Source organism: Tyto alba, unplaced genomic scaffold (assembly GCF_018691265.1).
Source record: "Tyto alba isolate M040663 unplaced genomic scaffold, T.alba_DEE_v4.0 Super-Scaffold_40, whole genome shotgun sequence".
NCBI classification, from domain to species: Eukaryota; Metazoa; Chordata; class Aves; order Strigiformes; family Tytonidae; genus Tyto; species Tyto alba.
The window spans coordinates 46,505,035-46,518,264 of NW_024881316.1; the positions used below are offsets into that span (position 1 = coordinate 46,505,035).

The 13,230-nt window shown below is 40.1% G+C and overlaps 1 protein-coding gene across 1 annotated transcript in view; it reads right to left on the bottom strand.

The window, feature by feature from the left end:
* Window positions 1-13,230, bottom strand: part of PKHD1 (PKHD1 ciliary IPT domain containing fibrocystin/polyductin) — a 267,005-nt gene that overhangs the window by 11,234 nt on the left and 242,541 nt on the right. The window contains exons 60-61 of the mRNA XM_042803457.1: window positions 5,108-5,234; window positions 3,238-3,325 (exon numbers count right to left, since the gene is read on the bottom strand). Of these exons, the coding sequence (XP_042659391.1) occupies window positions 3,238-3,325; window positions 5,108-5,234 (215 nt within the window). The remainder of the gene's footprint in view (window positions 1-3,237; window positions 3,326-5,107; window positions 5,235-13,230) is intronic.

Below are 13,230 nucleotides of genomic sequence, written 5' to 3' on the forward strand. Positions count from 1 at the left end.
CTTTTCTGATTTGTAGGCTTTTCACCTCATCATTTGGTCATATTTCCTCCTGTCCTACTATTAAATCATTTTGAAATTTTCTCCAGCCCTGTCGGATGCTTTGAAAGGGATTTGGCAATGAAAAATATCTGTGGCGACTGCCCTGTGATCATACAGGAGACACTTTCAGCTAGAAACCTGGCAGGAGAAAGTTCCATAGGGAGCAATAAAATGAAACCAGAGAGAGCTAGTTTCTCCATCACTTTACCTCTTGTTCTATGCTATCAGGGAATGCATTCTGACCCAACATTTACACTTGCTATGGTTGTTATTTTTGCAGGATCTTTTAAAAAGTTATAATTTACTTTGCAACTGGATCTCCATTTTATTGTATGTATCTTTGAGCACCAGCCAAGTCCTGGCCTTTGAGCAATGCTGACCAGGTCTGGGCTTCATTCATCTCAGGGTGAAAGGCGTAAAATCCTAAGGACTGACAAATTTCAAAATGTTGGTTCAGGTGGGGGTGAGAATTCAGAACTTCCTTAGGATGCTGGAATTGCTCCAGTGATCACAAACACAGACTTTTGCCTGCTCAAAGACAACACGTAATAACTATATGCTTTATGAAGCAGGTGGTTCAACATTTTACTTCAGTTAAACAGCACAAGTGAAGGTGCATAGAGTCAGAATGTGAGGAGGACATTTCTACTCTGCCATTCTCATTCCCAGGATGTCGAACAACATGGTGAAGTAGCCAATATTTTTGTGAGACATTTTGCAATCACAGATGCATAGAAGTATTCAGCAGGTGGGGACAAGGCTTTTGATGATAGGCCAAACTGCAGGAAAATTTGTCTCTGTTTTTATCCCATTTTTCATGCCTACACATGTATAATACAAGTTAAACACTGCCAGGATCTGTTCTTTGGCACTGCAGAACTGGCATGCCCTGGCCAAACCTCTTAAACTCTTACAGACTTCAGAGATGATGCAAAGCAAACTGCCTACTGAGATTACATCCTTGCTGTTTTGACTTCTGAACCACAGCCAGAAATTGCCTGAGATAAGGTCCTGGGCAAAGCATGCTGCATTTTAAGTCTAGAAACAGAAATGGTAAAGTTTCCCTTCTCTATGATCTTGTACTATTTTATTTACTAATACCCCAGTTAGTTTTGACTACATATGTTTTTTTTTCTATTTTCATGCAGCATCTAGCATACCAAACCCCCAATTTCATTGTGAGTCTCCAGGACCAGCTGTGATGTATAAATAAGCAGTAATTTATATTGTGAATAGACTTGGTGGAGATGTGGGAATCAAGATTTCTGTAATTGCTCCAGACTGATCCTGGCTCATCTATTTATCTACTACGCATATGATCCTCCTTACGACAGTATCTACCCAGACTACCAAGAGTTTTCTTGGCTCTGATACTCCCTGTAACACTGCTTTTGTAGAGGGTCTTGTCAGCTGCGTTCAAATACTTTATAATTGCCATTTCTAGTCTATGATGAAGCCTGGAGTACTGTACTGTACTTCTCAACAGAGACTATCTCAGCTTTCAGGCACATATGCTTCAAAGCTCAGAATATTACAGATATATATGGGAGTCTTCACTAAGATCTTTCAGGCAAGCTGGTATTTAACGTAGAAGCAAGCTAATTTGGAGCTAAACTACTTTCCATGAGGCAGTTTGGCTGCTGTCAGATGAAGCAGCCTCAGTGTGCTAGACGGGACCCATTTCGATTAAATGCTGCTTTCATATGCTTCAAAAGACGAGTGCAATAAGAACGTTTGTCAAAGGAAAAACTGCAGCAAACTATTACATGCAGAACATCTGTACTACGCAGTTCTTTCTTTGCTGGAGTTTATTGACTATTAATTTGATACATGTATCTTTTAAAGAATGGGAAGTACATTTCTCTTCAGTGACTTTTCTTTTTTCCCTCTTTTCTCCTTCTCTTTTCTTTCTTTCTTTCTTTCTTTCTTTCTTTCTTTCTTTCTTTCTTTCTTTCTTTCTTTCTTTCTTTCTTTCTTTCTTTCTTGCTTTCTTGCTTTCTTGCTTTCTTGCTTTCTTGCTTTCTTGCTTTCTTGCTTGCTTGCTTGCTTGCTTTCTTGCTTTCTTGCTTGCTTTCTTGCTTGCTTTCTTGCTTGCTTGATTTCTTTCTTGATTTCTTTCTTGCTTTCTTTCTTGCTTTCTTTCTTTTTTCCTTCCTCCCCTTAACCCTTTCTCCTTCCTTTCTCCTACTGTTAGCCAGTAGCTGATCCAATGATTTGTGGTCCATCTAGAACCATGTTCCTAAACCTATGAGGTGTACTGTCTGAAAAAACATGAAAAACAACTGATAAGACCGAAGAATTTTTCTTACCTGTAAACCTGGAACTATGATGAAGTAGGAAGAGCTTCTAATTAACAAAAACATGGACTGAAGGGGTGAGAAGCTCTGATTTGCAGGATGAATGCCACTTACCTTCTTCAGATGTGAACTTTTCAAGTCAAAGCTAATACACAAATGGCTTTTACTGCAAACAAAATACTTACCTGTGACAGGAAACCTCACTTTTCAATGTGTGCATTATTTGCTTACATTTAAAGATTTTAGCAATGAAAATTGTGATGCTTTATAATCAATATAGTTTCCTCTTTTTAGATTACAGAGGTATGATCATCCACACGTTTTTGGTTCAACACTGTACTTAAACAAGGTTCTATATTTAAACATCTTACAGCCTCAATAACCTCAAGGAAAATACTGACATGCTTAGAATTAATCATGAGTCTTTCGATAAATGAGGATCAGAAGGGAAACATTTAGATCTCTTGTGAAAAACATTTTGATGCTGAAGTATGCTAATTACAAACAATAGACAATTGTTTCTGTCTGTACTTGGCCAGATTCTTTACTGGGACGAATATGTTGTCATTGACTAAGGAAATTGCTCCAATTAGCATTAGCTGAAAATCAAGTATTAGGATTTCTAATTCTTCATTCTTTTTTTTTTTTATCTAAGAGATGTCTTTTCAAGATAAACTACTGAATATACTCTCTTTAAGCTGCCAGAGCACAACAATACTCTGTATAAGCTTCTCTATCTAGCATATGACTGGGCAGTTCACCAAACTTACTGCAAACCTTTTTTCAGACCAAAGACTAGTTTTCAAATCCAGTATTTCTCAGGGAGAACTCCTGAATTTATCACCATCATTCTGCATAACTGTTTTGTCATTGTCCTTGGTATAAGAAAATACATTCAAACCTTTTAGCACAGCTTCAGAGGAGCCCTTGAGATGGGCTGATACAACCCAGGGTTCTGAGGGAGGCCCCAGTTTGTCAACTCTTTGACCCTGGGAGGAAGAAAAAAAAGAAAAGAATTAAGGTCTTGTCTCCTCAACAGGAGGGAAGTAAGTTCTGATGGTTTTAACAGTTGTAATAATGTTTTAATGACGGGGGGGGAGGGCAGCTTGCATCTACATGTCACATGTTACAAATGTCACAAAGCTCACCATAATTCTTTAAGATGAGCTTAAGCTCAGCGAAATCAGTTTTGGCAACTTCAGGTCTGTTTCAATAAAGTCTGGCAAGGTTAACTGCTTCACTTGAAGTATCTAGGGTCATATTTACATCACCTCTGAGAAGTAGCTAATTTTGACCTTGTGGCTGCTATGGCATCTAAGTTCACAGAATCATAGCATGGTTGATGTTGGAAGAGATCTCTGGAGGTCATTTGATCTAACCCTCTGCTGAAGTAGGACCACATAGAAGGTGTTGCCCAGGACTCTCAAGATAGCTTTGTAAAATCTCAAAGAATGGTAGCTTCACAAGCTCAAGGAAACTGAGTAGATTGAGTCTGTCTATTTAGTCAGGGAGAAAATTTAAGTTTCTCATACACTCAGTGAAAGAAACTGATTTTGATACCTAAATTATGCGAAATTTATAGGTGTGCAGGATCTAGAACCCATAGTCTATGTGTATATAAAAATATTAGCTTTCAGGTTTTTTATTTTTTGAGGGAATTACTGGTTCTCAAGTCTGGCAGAAAACCTGAAACATGTCTGAAGAAGGGTATGAAAATCAAGGAAATATTCAATTCCCTATATGCAAGTTTCATGTGTCATTTCAGGCAGCCAACAATGTTAGACATCCAGCAGAGCTGACTTGTGGAAAGCTCTTACCTTTCTACAGGAGTTGAATACCAAATATTACACAGCCTACAATGCAACAAGATGCTTATGTGTAGGGTACTGAAGTGAAATAGAAAGAAGCTGGAAGTTTTGTGCCTCAGAGTTGTAATGTCAGTCTCATGACTAGTGGATATACAGAGCTGGTTTTATTGTAAAGAGACTTTGAATCCAGAAATAATGTCCACAAAACTATCCAAGTTTGAATTTGACACCATGTTTCAGGGTCACCACTCTATAAGTGTGATACCTGGGGCTCGTTATTCTGTGGTTATACTTTTGACTGTCCAGCAAAATGGGAATGATTCCATAATAGACAATAGTTGTCAAACAGAAAAGAGGACATGAAAATATAAAGGAAATAGAAACATAGCACGAAGTCATGCTATGCAGATTTCACCTAACTTGGGACTGAATCTAGTCCAACAACCCTAGAACATCTAAGGACATATTGGACATAGTTTGTTGTTTCCTGGACTTGTGTTAGTACCTCTGGCAGTGTTAAACCTCATCACATAGAAGTCCAAGCTTGATTTAAACATGGTGATGTCCACACAGCACTGCTCTGCATGGTATGGACTTGCTTGGGCAGACCAGGATACCCCATTATACCTGATACTGCCAGCCTTCATGACTGTGTTGCTGTTCCCACATTCCTCAATGATAACCTCTAAGCTTTAGAAACAGAAATCAGAAAACTGCACACAAGCATTTGTACAGCACAAATCTCTCACAGGAGAAAGCTGAAAAACTTGAACAGATTCTGTCCTGGAAGATGTTCCCATAATGCCAGTAACTGCTTATTTATAGGGATAACTTTTGCCATATTTATTTATAGAGCTGTCCCATGCCATATTTAGGTCTGTCTAATAGCTTTTGGATTGCTTGGAAATGTCAAAATTGTACAGAATTAATAGAAGCATCCATCCACAGAGGGACAGATCCTACCTTCTTGTCCAGAAAAATGATTTTCGGCTGTACAGGAAGCTGTTTCTCAATTTCTCCATCTGAGGGCTGCACCTGAACAGAGATGTTATAAGGTCGCACATACAAGCCTGTTTCTGGATGTTGTCTGCTTCCATTTCTTTCACATGCAAAAGAATGTAAAAAAAAAAAAAAAAATCAGAAAATTAATGTTATGAAAACACCCAGTGCTAGTCCCAGAAGTAATTCACAGCTTACCTAGGAACAACATGATATTTTCTGTTCACAGGATTTTCTACCTTAGTAATGTAGGTGGCAATACAAATACAAATGACTCCTAATTCAACTTTTCATGGCACTTTGATTCCTTGGATGAGAGCAGCATGTATGGAAATATGGAACAGATACCACTTCCAAGAAGATAACAACACCAAAGTAATAAAAAAGCCTTTAGTTTCAATCCCCAGTTTACGGATAAAAAACTGAGACATTAACAAAATAAATTATTTCCCTGGTATCACATTGGATGTACATGGCAGAGACAGGGATTTTATGGATTCAGAAACTCAATGTCTTAGCCCCAACGTCTTCATTGCAGTGCACTGATAACAACAGAGGCTGCAAATGCTTCCTGTCCAGCAGAAGGATTTGCAATGAACACCCTTGAGCTCCTCTGAAAACAAAGCTTTCAGTTCCTCCACACAAGCACAGCACTTAGAAGGCTTTACTACATTTCTTTATCCTACCATACCTGTGTTCTCATCCTTCATTATCTATGAAGTCTGCATACCTAAATATAGCAGTATACAGACACCCCATTGAAAGACACTGTTTTTTCCAAGACTGAAATTTAAATTAGAGCATCCCAGGAGAGGGGTTTTGCATTTGAATAAAGAATCAAGACTTTATTCTGAGCCTGTATCATTTCATTCTCTCTCCCAGTGCTTTGTGTCATTTAATATCTCATATATATATATATATAATTTATATAAATATAAACCCTTCTAATCTGCAATTGCAGTGAAGTGGCTGGGGGTTTGGTATCATCTTGAATTGAAAGTAGAAAAACCATTCATCTCTAGTGTTTGCTTAAAGGTGTTTACAAACAGAAGATATATGGAGCATAATTTTCCTTCAGTTTCCCTCAGTTTTCTGGTCTGGGTTTTGGTTTGTTTTTTTTTTTTTTTTTTTTTTTTTTTTTTCAGGGTGTTACTGTTCATTACAAACCAGAAAGTGTTTATATTGCATCTGATAGGAAATATTGGTCCGAACCGCAGACACTGAGAACACCAGCTAAGGGTTTAAGGTTACCTGCAGTCTCAAGAGCTAGATCAAGTATTTAAGCTTCAATTCTTATCTTGGTTCTTGTTCTTTTTTGTGAGTGGGAAAGTCTGAAAGACAGTTTTATGTTTGTAATTCATGTCAAAGGAACCAATGCACTCATCAGTGCTCTTTCCACTGTGACTGAAACTCACTGAAGGAGCAATACAAGTCACTCCTGTTTTCATGGCAGAGATCTGCACTTTCTGTGAGCTTCTTGGCTCCAGCTGAGTCCAGGCGAGTTTAAGTGAGTCTAGGTGTGGTTTCTGTTAGACAAAAATTATTTTTTTTTCTCTCTCCAACTTCTTTAAAACTGCCAACAAACAGGAAAAATATTGACATGAAATGCCCTCATTCCACACCTCAAGCTCTACACGGTAAAACCGTGCTCATCTCACACTTAAAGAAAGGCTGCTGCAAAATGTGGCTGTAGGAAGCAGACGTTCCTACTCCCTAGGGTGAGTAACAGCAAAGAAATCAAAACAAAGATACACATGCATGCTTAAAAATTAACGTCTGCAGGTGATTTGAATCCAGCTAACACAGCACAGAATATGGTGTGTCCATCCCACACAGTCCAACCTGACTCCTGCTGTGAGGGAGCCCCTGCCTTAGGGTGCAACCCTGCACGCATCAAGTTATGTTCCTACAAGTGAGTGTCAGTGTGGAGGAGGAGGAGAGAAGAGCAGCCTGCTACTCCCCTGGTGATTTGTGCTGGGAGGAAAATAGGCTTTCCTGGCATAGCTTTGTCACTGGGAGGTGGAGATAGACAGGCGTGCCTGTAGACTAGTAAGAACCGGAGCAAGGACACCTGCCTTCCTCCTGATGGGCATGAAGAGCATGCTGTTTTGTACCTACCCTGAAGTCCCTTGCTGGGAAGGAGCAGGCTGGTTTACAGTTCCCTGCTGACAGCACTCAGTGGGGAGCAGCTCAGTTGCTCAGTGCCTTGCAGCTCTTCTAAATGTGGGCACAGCAGGCAAGCAGGAGCTGCTCCTGATACCTGAGTCAGCAGGGACACCAGGGTCAGGGTCCCAGATCCTGTCCCCATCAGTGTCAATGCTCGTCTGCAGAGCATGCCGAGGCTCTGCGGGACAAGTGTCTGCTCTTTAGTAGCAAGGAAATAAGAGGTCTTGGAAAGCAGAGGATCTACTGCAGGTATTAAAGTGTGATTGAGAAACTGGGTGGCAAGATTTGGGGCAGAGGGAACAAAGTGTCCCTGAAATAAAGGAGAGCTTGTAATTTTGATTATAATTACAATAATAACTATAATACTAATGACAACAACGACAACAATAATAGCTATTATTGTCAGTTGACTCCAAGGGGAAAGAGATCAGACTGAGAGCCTGGGTCAAGTGTCTATTAAACCCAAAGGATACATCTATACTAGGAAACTAAATAATGACAGAAAAAGAAGCCTTGGCACTGACACTTGATCACCTCTACTGTTAAACTGTCAGTCTATCACAGGCTGTGATCCAGGCCCTATAACAAAGTCCAGGACAGCTCCCAAATGGTCTGGGAACTAATACAGTCAGAGAATATTATCACTTGGCAGTTTAGATGAGGCCACCATGAAATGGTGGTTGAGAGAATTTAATTTTATGTACACAGATCAGCCTCCCTTGGCGCCAAAGAGCAGTCCCTGGCATATTTAATTTCCTAATAAACACAGGCAATTAAACTGACTGAACAGTTGTCTTAATATGACTGCAATGCTAGTGTTGCAGCATCAGTATATCCCTGGAAGGAGGAGGAGATTGGGAAGAATTTGGAGAATAAAAAATATGTCAAAATGCATCATGGTCAAGCCAAACAGATAATAATTTTTTTTTTATATTCTTGAAAAGGTGGTGATTTCTGGTGAAGAGAAGGCAAACTGCAAGAAAGAAGATGCTGTTGTGAAGATAGGCAATAGGCAAGTAGAGTACTTGTGCGAGGCAAGTGGATACAGATTCACTGGAAGGGCTGTGAGGAATTTAACATCTTTGGGTGAGAAGTGTGTTCTTGTGTCATGTGGTGATGAAGTTAGCCAGGCACCACGTATCTGTGCCCTCTCAGCTGCACTGTTAGAGCTTTGTCTCCCCCTGCAGATCATATCATTAACTAATAGAGACAGGGAAAGAGACACAAGCATCCAGAAGACAGCAGGCAGTCTGAGGTCATTCTTACTTTAAGCAGAAAAGCTATCTAAAGGATGACTTTTAATTCCACTGATGCCCATGTTTTCCCATATTATAGGAAGTAATTAAAGATAGAGGAAATGAACTCCAGTGAAAAGTAGGCTGCAGCTTTCACTGACAACAGAGAAACAAAAAATATTTAATACTGATCAAAGCTCCTTATGAGGACTAAACTAATAGACTAAACAGGACCCATGATGTTTATCATCACTGATGATTGATCAATAAGACCAAAATTCAAAAACCTAGACACCTAAATGCATATTTTAGCTAGCATCAGCAGGGAGCTTTGAATGAAGCCATGTGTCCATTGCCCTGGATATCAGATGCTGTGATGGCAGAAAGCTAACAAGAGAAGATCTAGTAGTGCAGAGAAGTAGCAAGGGGGCCCAGGTTAAGAGTGAACTGGGATAAGAAGTAACTGCATTGTTTCTGTGGGCAAAGCTGGACAAAAGGAGTATGCTTCTTTATCTAATCAGTGCCAGGGTTACCTTTCATAAAGCAAAGACTTATTAGTTAGAACCTGGATAGTTTGTTGCATTGAAAGCATCAGGTAAGTTGGTTAGACTGAAAACGTTCTGAAAAGAGATCCAATGCACACATTCTTGGAATATATATTAATTAAAATACCTAGTCTTTTTGAGCAACTTCTTCTGGCATTAGCTTTTTGGGACACTACCACCACCAGATCTCCATTTCTTCATTTGCTAGAGACTGTCCAAGCTCCAAATGGTTCCCAATCTAGCTTTCAGAATTTTTTTTTGCCCATTTTACAAATCAGTAAATATAGTCACAGAGTATGAACACACATGTCCAGGAACACACAGACATGTTTCCCCCACAAGGGTAGTCTTCCCCCCTGCTCAGACAATGTTTGCTTAGCACTTTTCAATCCCACTGGCACCAGCAGCTGAAGGCAAGCAGCTGCCTGGTGGATGCAGCTGGTAGAATCCAGATTCCTGCAGTCTAGTGATGACACCTTAAAAAAGGGAAAAAAAAAAAAAAAAAAAAAAAAAAAAAAAGGAGACTGAAGGAGCTTAATGGATCCACTCAAGGGTGGGGTGGGACCACCAGGAGCCTTTAGAATGAAAAGGACAGAGCCAGTCCATCAAATATGAGAGAGACATCCTCCAAATTCCTTAGTGACTTCCATTAATTGCTGCAGATGAGTGAAATACCCCTACTTGCAAATCTGCCTGCTAGTGGCGAGGAGCTAAGGCAGGCCTCCTCCGTAACACTCTCAAAGTTTACTGTCGGAAAAACGTCTTTTATTAAATGTAAACAACATCCCGCCGGAGGTCAGAGCCTTGCTGCTGCTGCGTATCCCAAGGTAATACCACTTTAAGCTCCACATAAACTCTTAAACAGTTTCTATCCTAAAACCAGACCGTAGGTGGTACAGTTTTTTACGATATGTTATAATAGTGCAATAAATCTGTTAGCTTAAAATCGAATCTCCGTGGCCTTTTAGAGAAATCATCATTAAATGCAAGGCCCTGTTAATGATGCCATCCCAGTGAAATTGTTTAATCTGCTAGGGGGGTGAAAGGTCACCAAATGAATTTTTTATAATACATCAACTTGACACGCAATAGGGAAAACTGTAATAGATAAAAGCAAAGGAAAAGGGCACTGTCTTCTTCTGATAGGTCAATAGCAGCCAAGAGAGTCACTCATCCACTTTTCCTTCACTACCGTGCTCCTTTTCCATTTAATATGGACACCCAATTAATACCTCAGCACCATAGACAACCTCATTTTAGGTGAATTATAGCAATTTCTTCCCCCTTCTCCGAAATGAAAGTGATCACAATACATCATAGCATTGTGCGAATTAACGTTAATTGATTCGAGTTACCAAGCATTGATGGGCCACTTCTATAATCTGGTCCTTATTGGGAGCTGGAAGGGATGGAGGGAAGATTAGATTGCATCCTCCGTTGCTTTGACGACGGCGGTCACCTGATGGCTTGTTAGACAGTTGTACGCTTCTATTGCTGGCCCCAGTGGGGTCGTCAGTAAACTGGAGTGATGTCCAAACATCATTACACGCTGCTCCGATATTAAAGCAAAGGGATTAGCACCTTATTGCAAGCAACCTGGATTTGTCATTGTGCTGTCGTTATCCAATTTCCAGATGATAATGTGACTGTGGCCTGCGGGCATGAGGTCCTACAGCCAAGCCAAGGTGTGTGTGTATATAAATATATATACACACGCACGTATACATATATATGTGTGCACACACCCCCACAAAGACCCAGCACCCAAAGCCATTTAACCCTTCATTCACCAGATTCCTGCTAAAAAAGCATGTGGAAGAATTTTTCTCCCTTTCCCTTCCAATGAACAGCAGTGGTCAAGAGCCTGATGCAACAGCAAAGCGGGCTGACCTGGGAGCTGACATGGCCGTCACTCACTCAAATGTCACACCAGACAAGCTCTGCTGATAGAGATAACACCGCTTACATGTTAAATAAGATGGAGCGGGGAAAGAATTGGTCCTTTGGAGACATGGCTGGCAGCTCCTCTCTGCTCTGTGCATGTGCCATGTAACACATTGTTTTTACTGCAGGCCCTATTAGTTTTTAAGGGGGAAAATGGATCCATATGTGACATGAGCAAGTCAGGTTTTGTTTGACAGCACTGGGGGTGCCAATTCTGAGACCAGATCTCTTTCCAGCTCCTGAGAAAGATGATGGGGACACTCCTGGCTCTCCTGCATGTATCCAAACAGCCGTAACTTCTGGGGGAACATCAGAGAATTGCAAAAAGCTCTTCTTGAGCTTATCCTCTTAATTTTTAACTGAGATTTAATAACACAAACCCTTCAATTTCAAAGACACACAATGGTGTGGGTAATATATGGCAATATATCCTTCTTTCCTCCCACAGAGACCTGCAAAGTCCCATGCCCCTATTCTCAAGTCTCTCTTACCCTCTTCATCTTCCTCCTCCTGCTCTCTCCTGTTCTCCTTTCACCTTTCCTACCTCCTGCTCCCTTCCCACAGAGGGACCAGTTGATTTCGGAAACCCATTATCAGAGCAATCTGTGGTTTCCACTATAGTTACAGTGCAGGTGGAACTTCTAATTGCCTGAATCTTGCAATTCAAGGGTGTCACCTTTCAGTGGGATTGGCAAATTTTTAGATATGTTTACCATATGCAGTAGATACTAACAGAAATTTACTTTAAAAATAAGGCTCAGAGGTGAAATGTAGTTGGTGATAGACCTTTTAACCCCTACACTGCCAGAAGGCCTCCAATCAGGGAATGCACTGGTAAAAAACTATTACTATCTGATTTGCAGAGGCAATGTGAAACTCCATGGTTGTTGTCTAGAAGGGTATTTTGGAGATTTGCTTGAAAGTTTACAAGGGAAATACTGGCTTCACAGAAGGATCATATACAAAAGGGCAGACTACTCTGACTGGTTTTGGTGGGTTTGCCCCTCAAAGCCAGACACTCAATCTTATGGACAGACATCATTGTAATTAACGTCAATCTATACTGTGGCACTACCTTCAACCTGAATGAACAATTTGTATACCTACTGTACAAGGCATACTTTGTGCTTATATGGAACAGTTCTTGAATGAAAAATGTTTCTGCTTAAGTTGCAGTTTAATTCCTCTACTGACCATGAATGGGGGCCACAAGATATCTCCTCAGTTTCCCCTCTCTGAATTAAATTCGAAGAAAAACGCTAGAAGAGCAGATTTGGGACCTAATATCTACACAGTCAAAGACCTTGTTAGCATCATCATTCCTGGTATGACTGTGTCTTCTTGACACCACCAATATACTGACAATTCAGTTTTGATGCCAAATTTCAGTTTCTGGGTTTTCTGCTAAAAATGCCACCAGAAGCAAAAAGTTAACAAAAAGCTTTGCGATAAAAAAACTTCACCTCTGGGACCCAGAATGAATTCACACAAGCTCTTTTCATACAAGCCTCCATTTCCACCATCTTCAGTGTGGAAAGATGTGCCTGAGACTCTGAGTTCATTACGACCATCTACCTCTTGTTGACAGATCCTGCAACTACTTAGTTTCCCAGTTTGAAAAGAATTATGAATTGAGAACAAAATAGCGAAATTCATCCTGATTCCTAAAGTGCAATATGATGACATAGTTTTATATGACATAGCACTGTTTACACGTGTATGAGTCCCCACTTTATTCTCATGAAGTTTCTTATCTCATTGCTCCTATAAATAGCCCATTAAAGAATCCCACTCCTCTGATTGAAAATATATTAGGTTATTGATGTGTACTTTTCCACAGTTTTACTAGACTGCTAGAGGAGATGCTGGACAAAAATGGGCCTCAGCTACACCCAAACTATTTAAAAAAAAAAAAAAAAAGGTCAGAATATATCTTTGTCCATGTGAAAAAAAAAAAAAAAAAAAAAAAGGAAAATAGAGTGGTGTTGAATGGGAAATGATCTCCTTCCAGTTCTACTGACAGGTTCTTCCATTTTACTCTCTGACAAGGAACCTTCCTCTTTTTTTAAATGTAAACTTACCTCTCGATACTTTACACTCATTTGTTCCTGTGCTGTCATCAGTGTCTAGAGCTTCTTCTCTGCTATTTACTCTTCCAACATATTTTTACAGATAGGATGATATCCCCCCTCAGCCT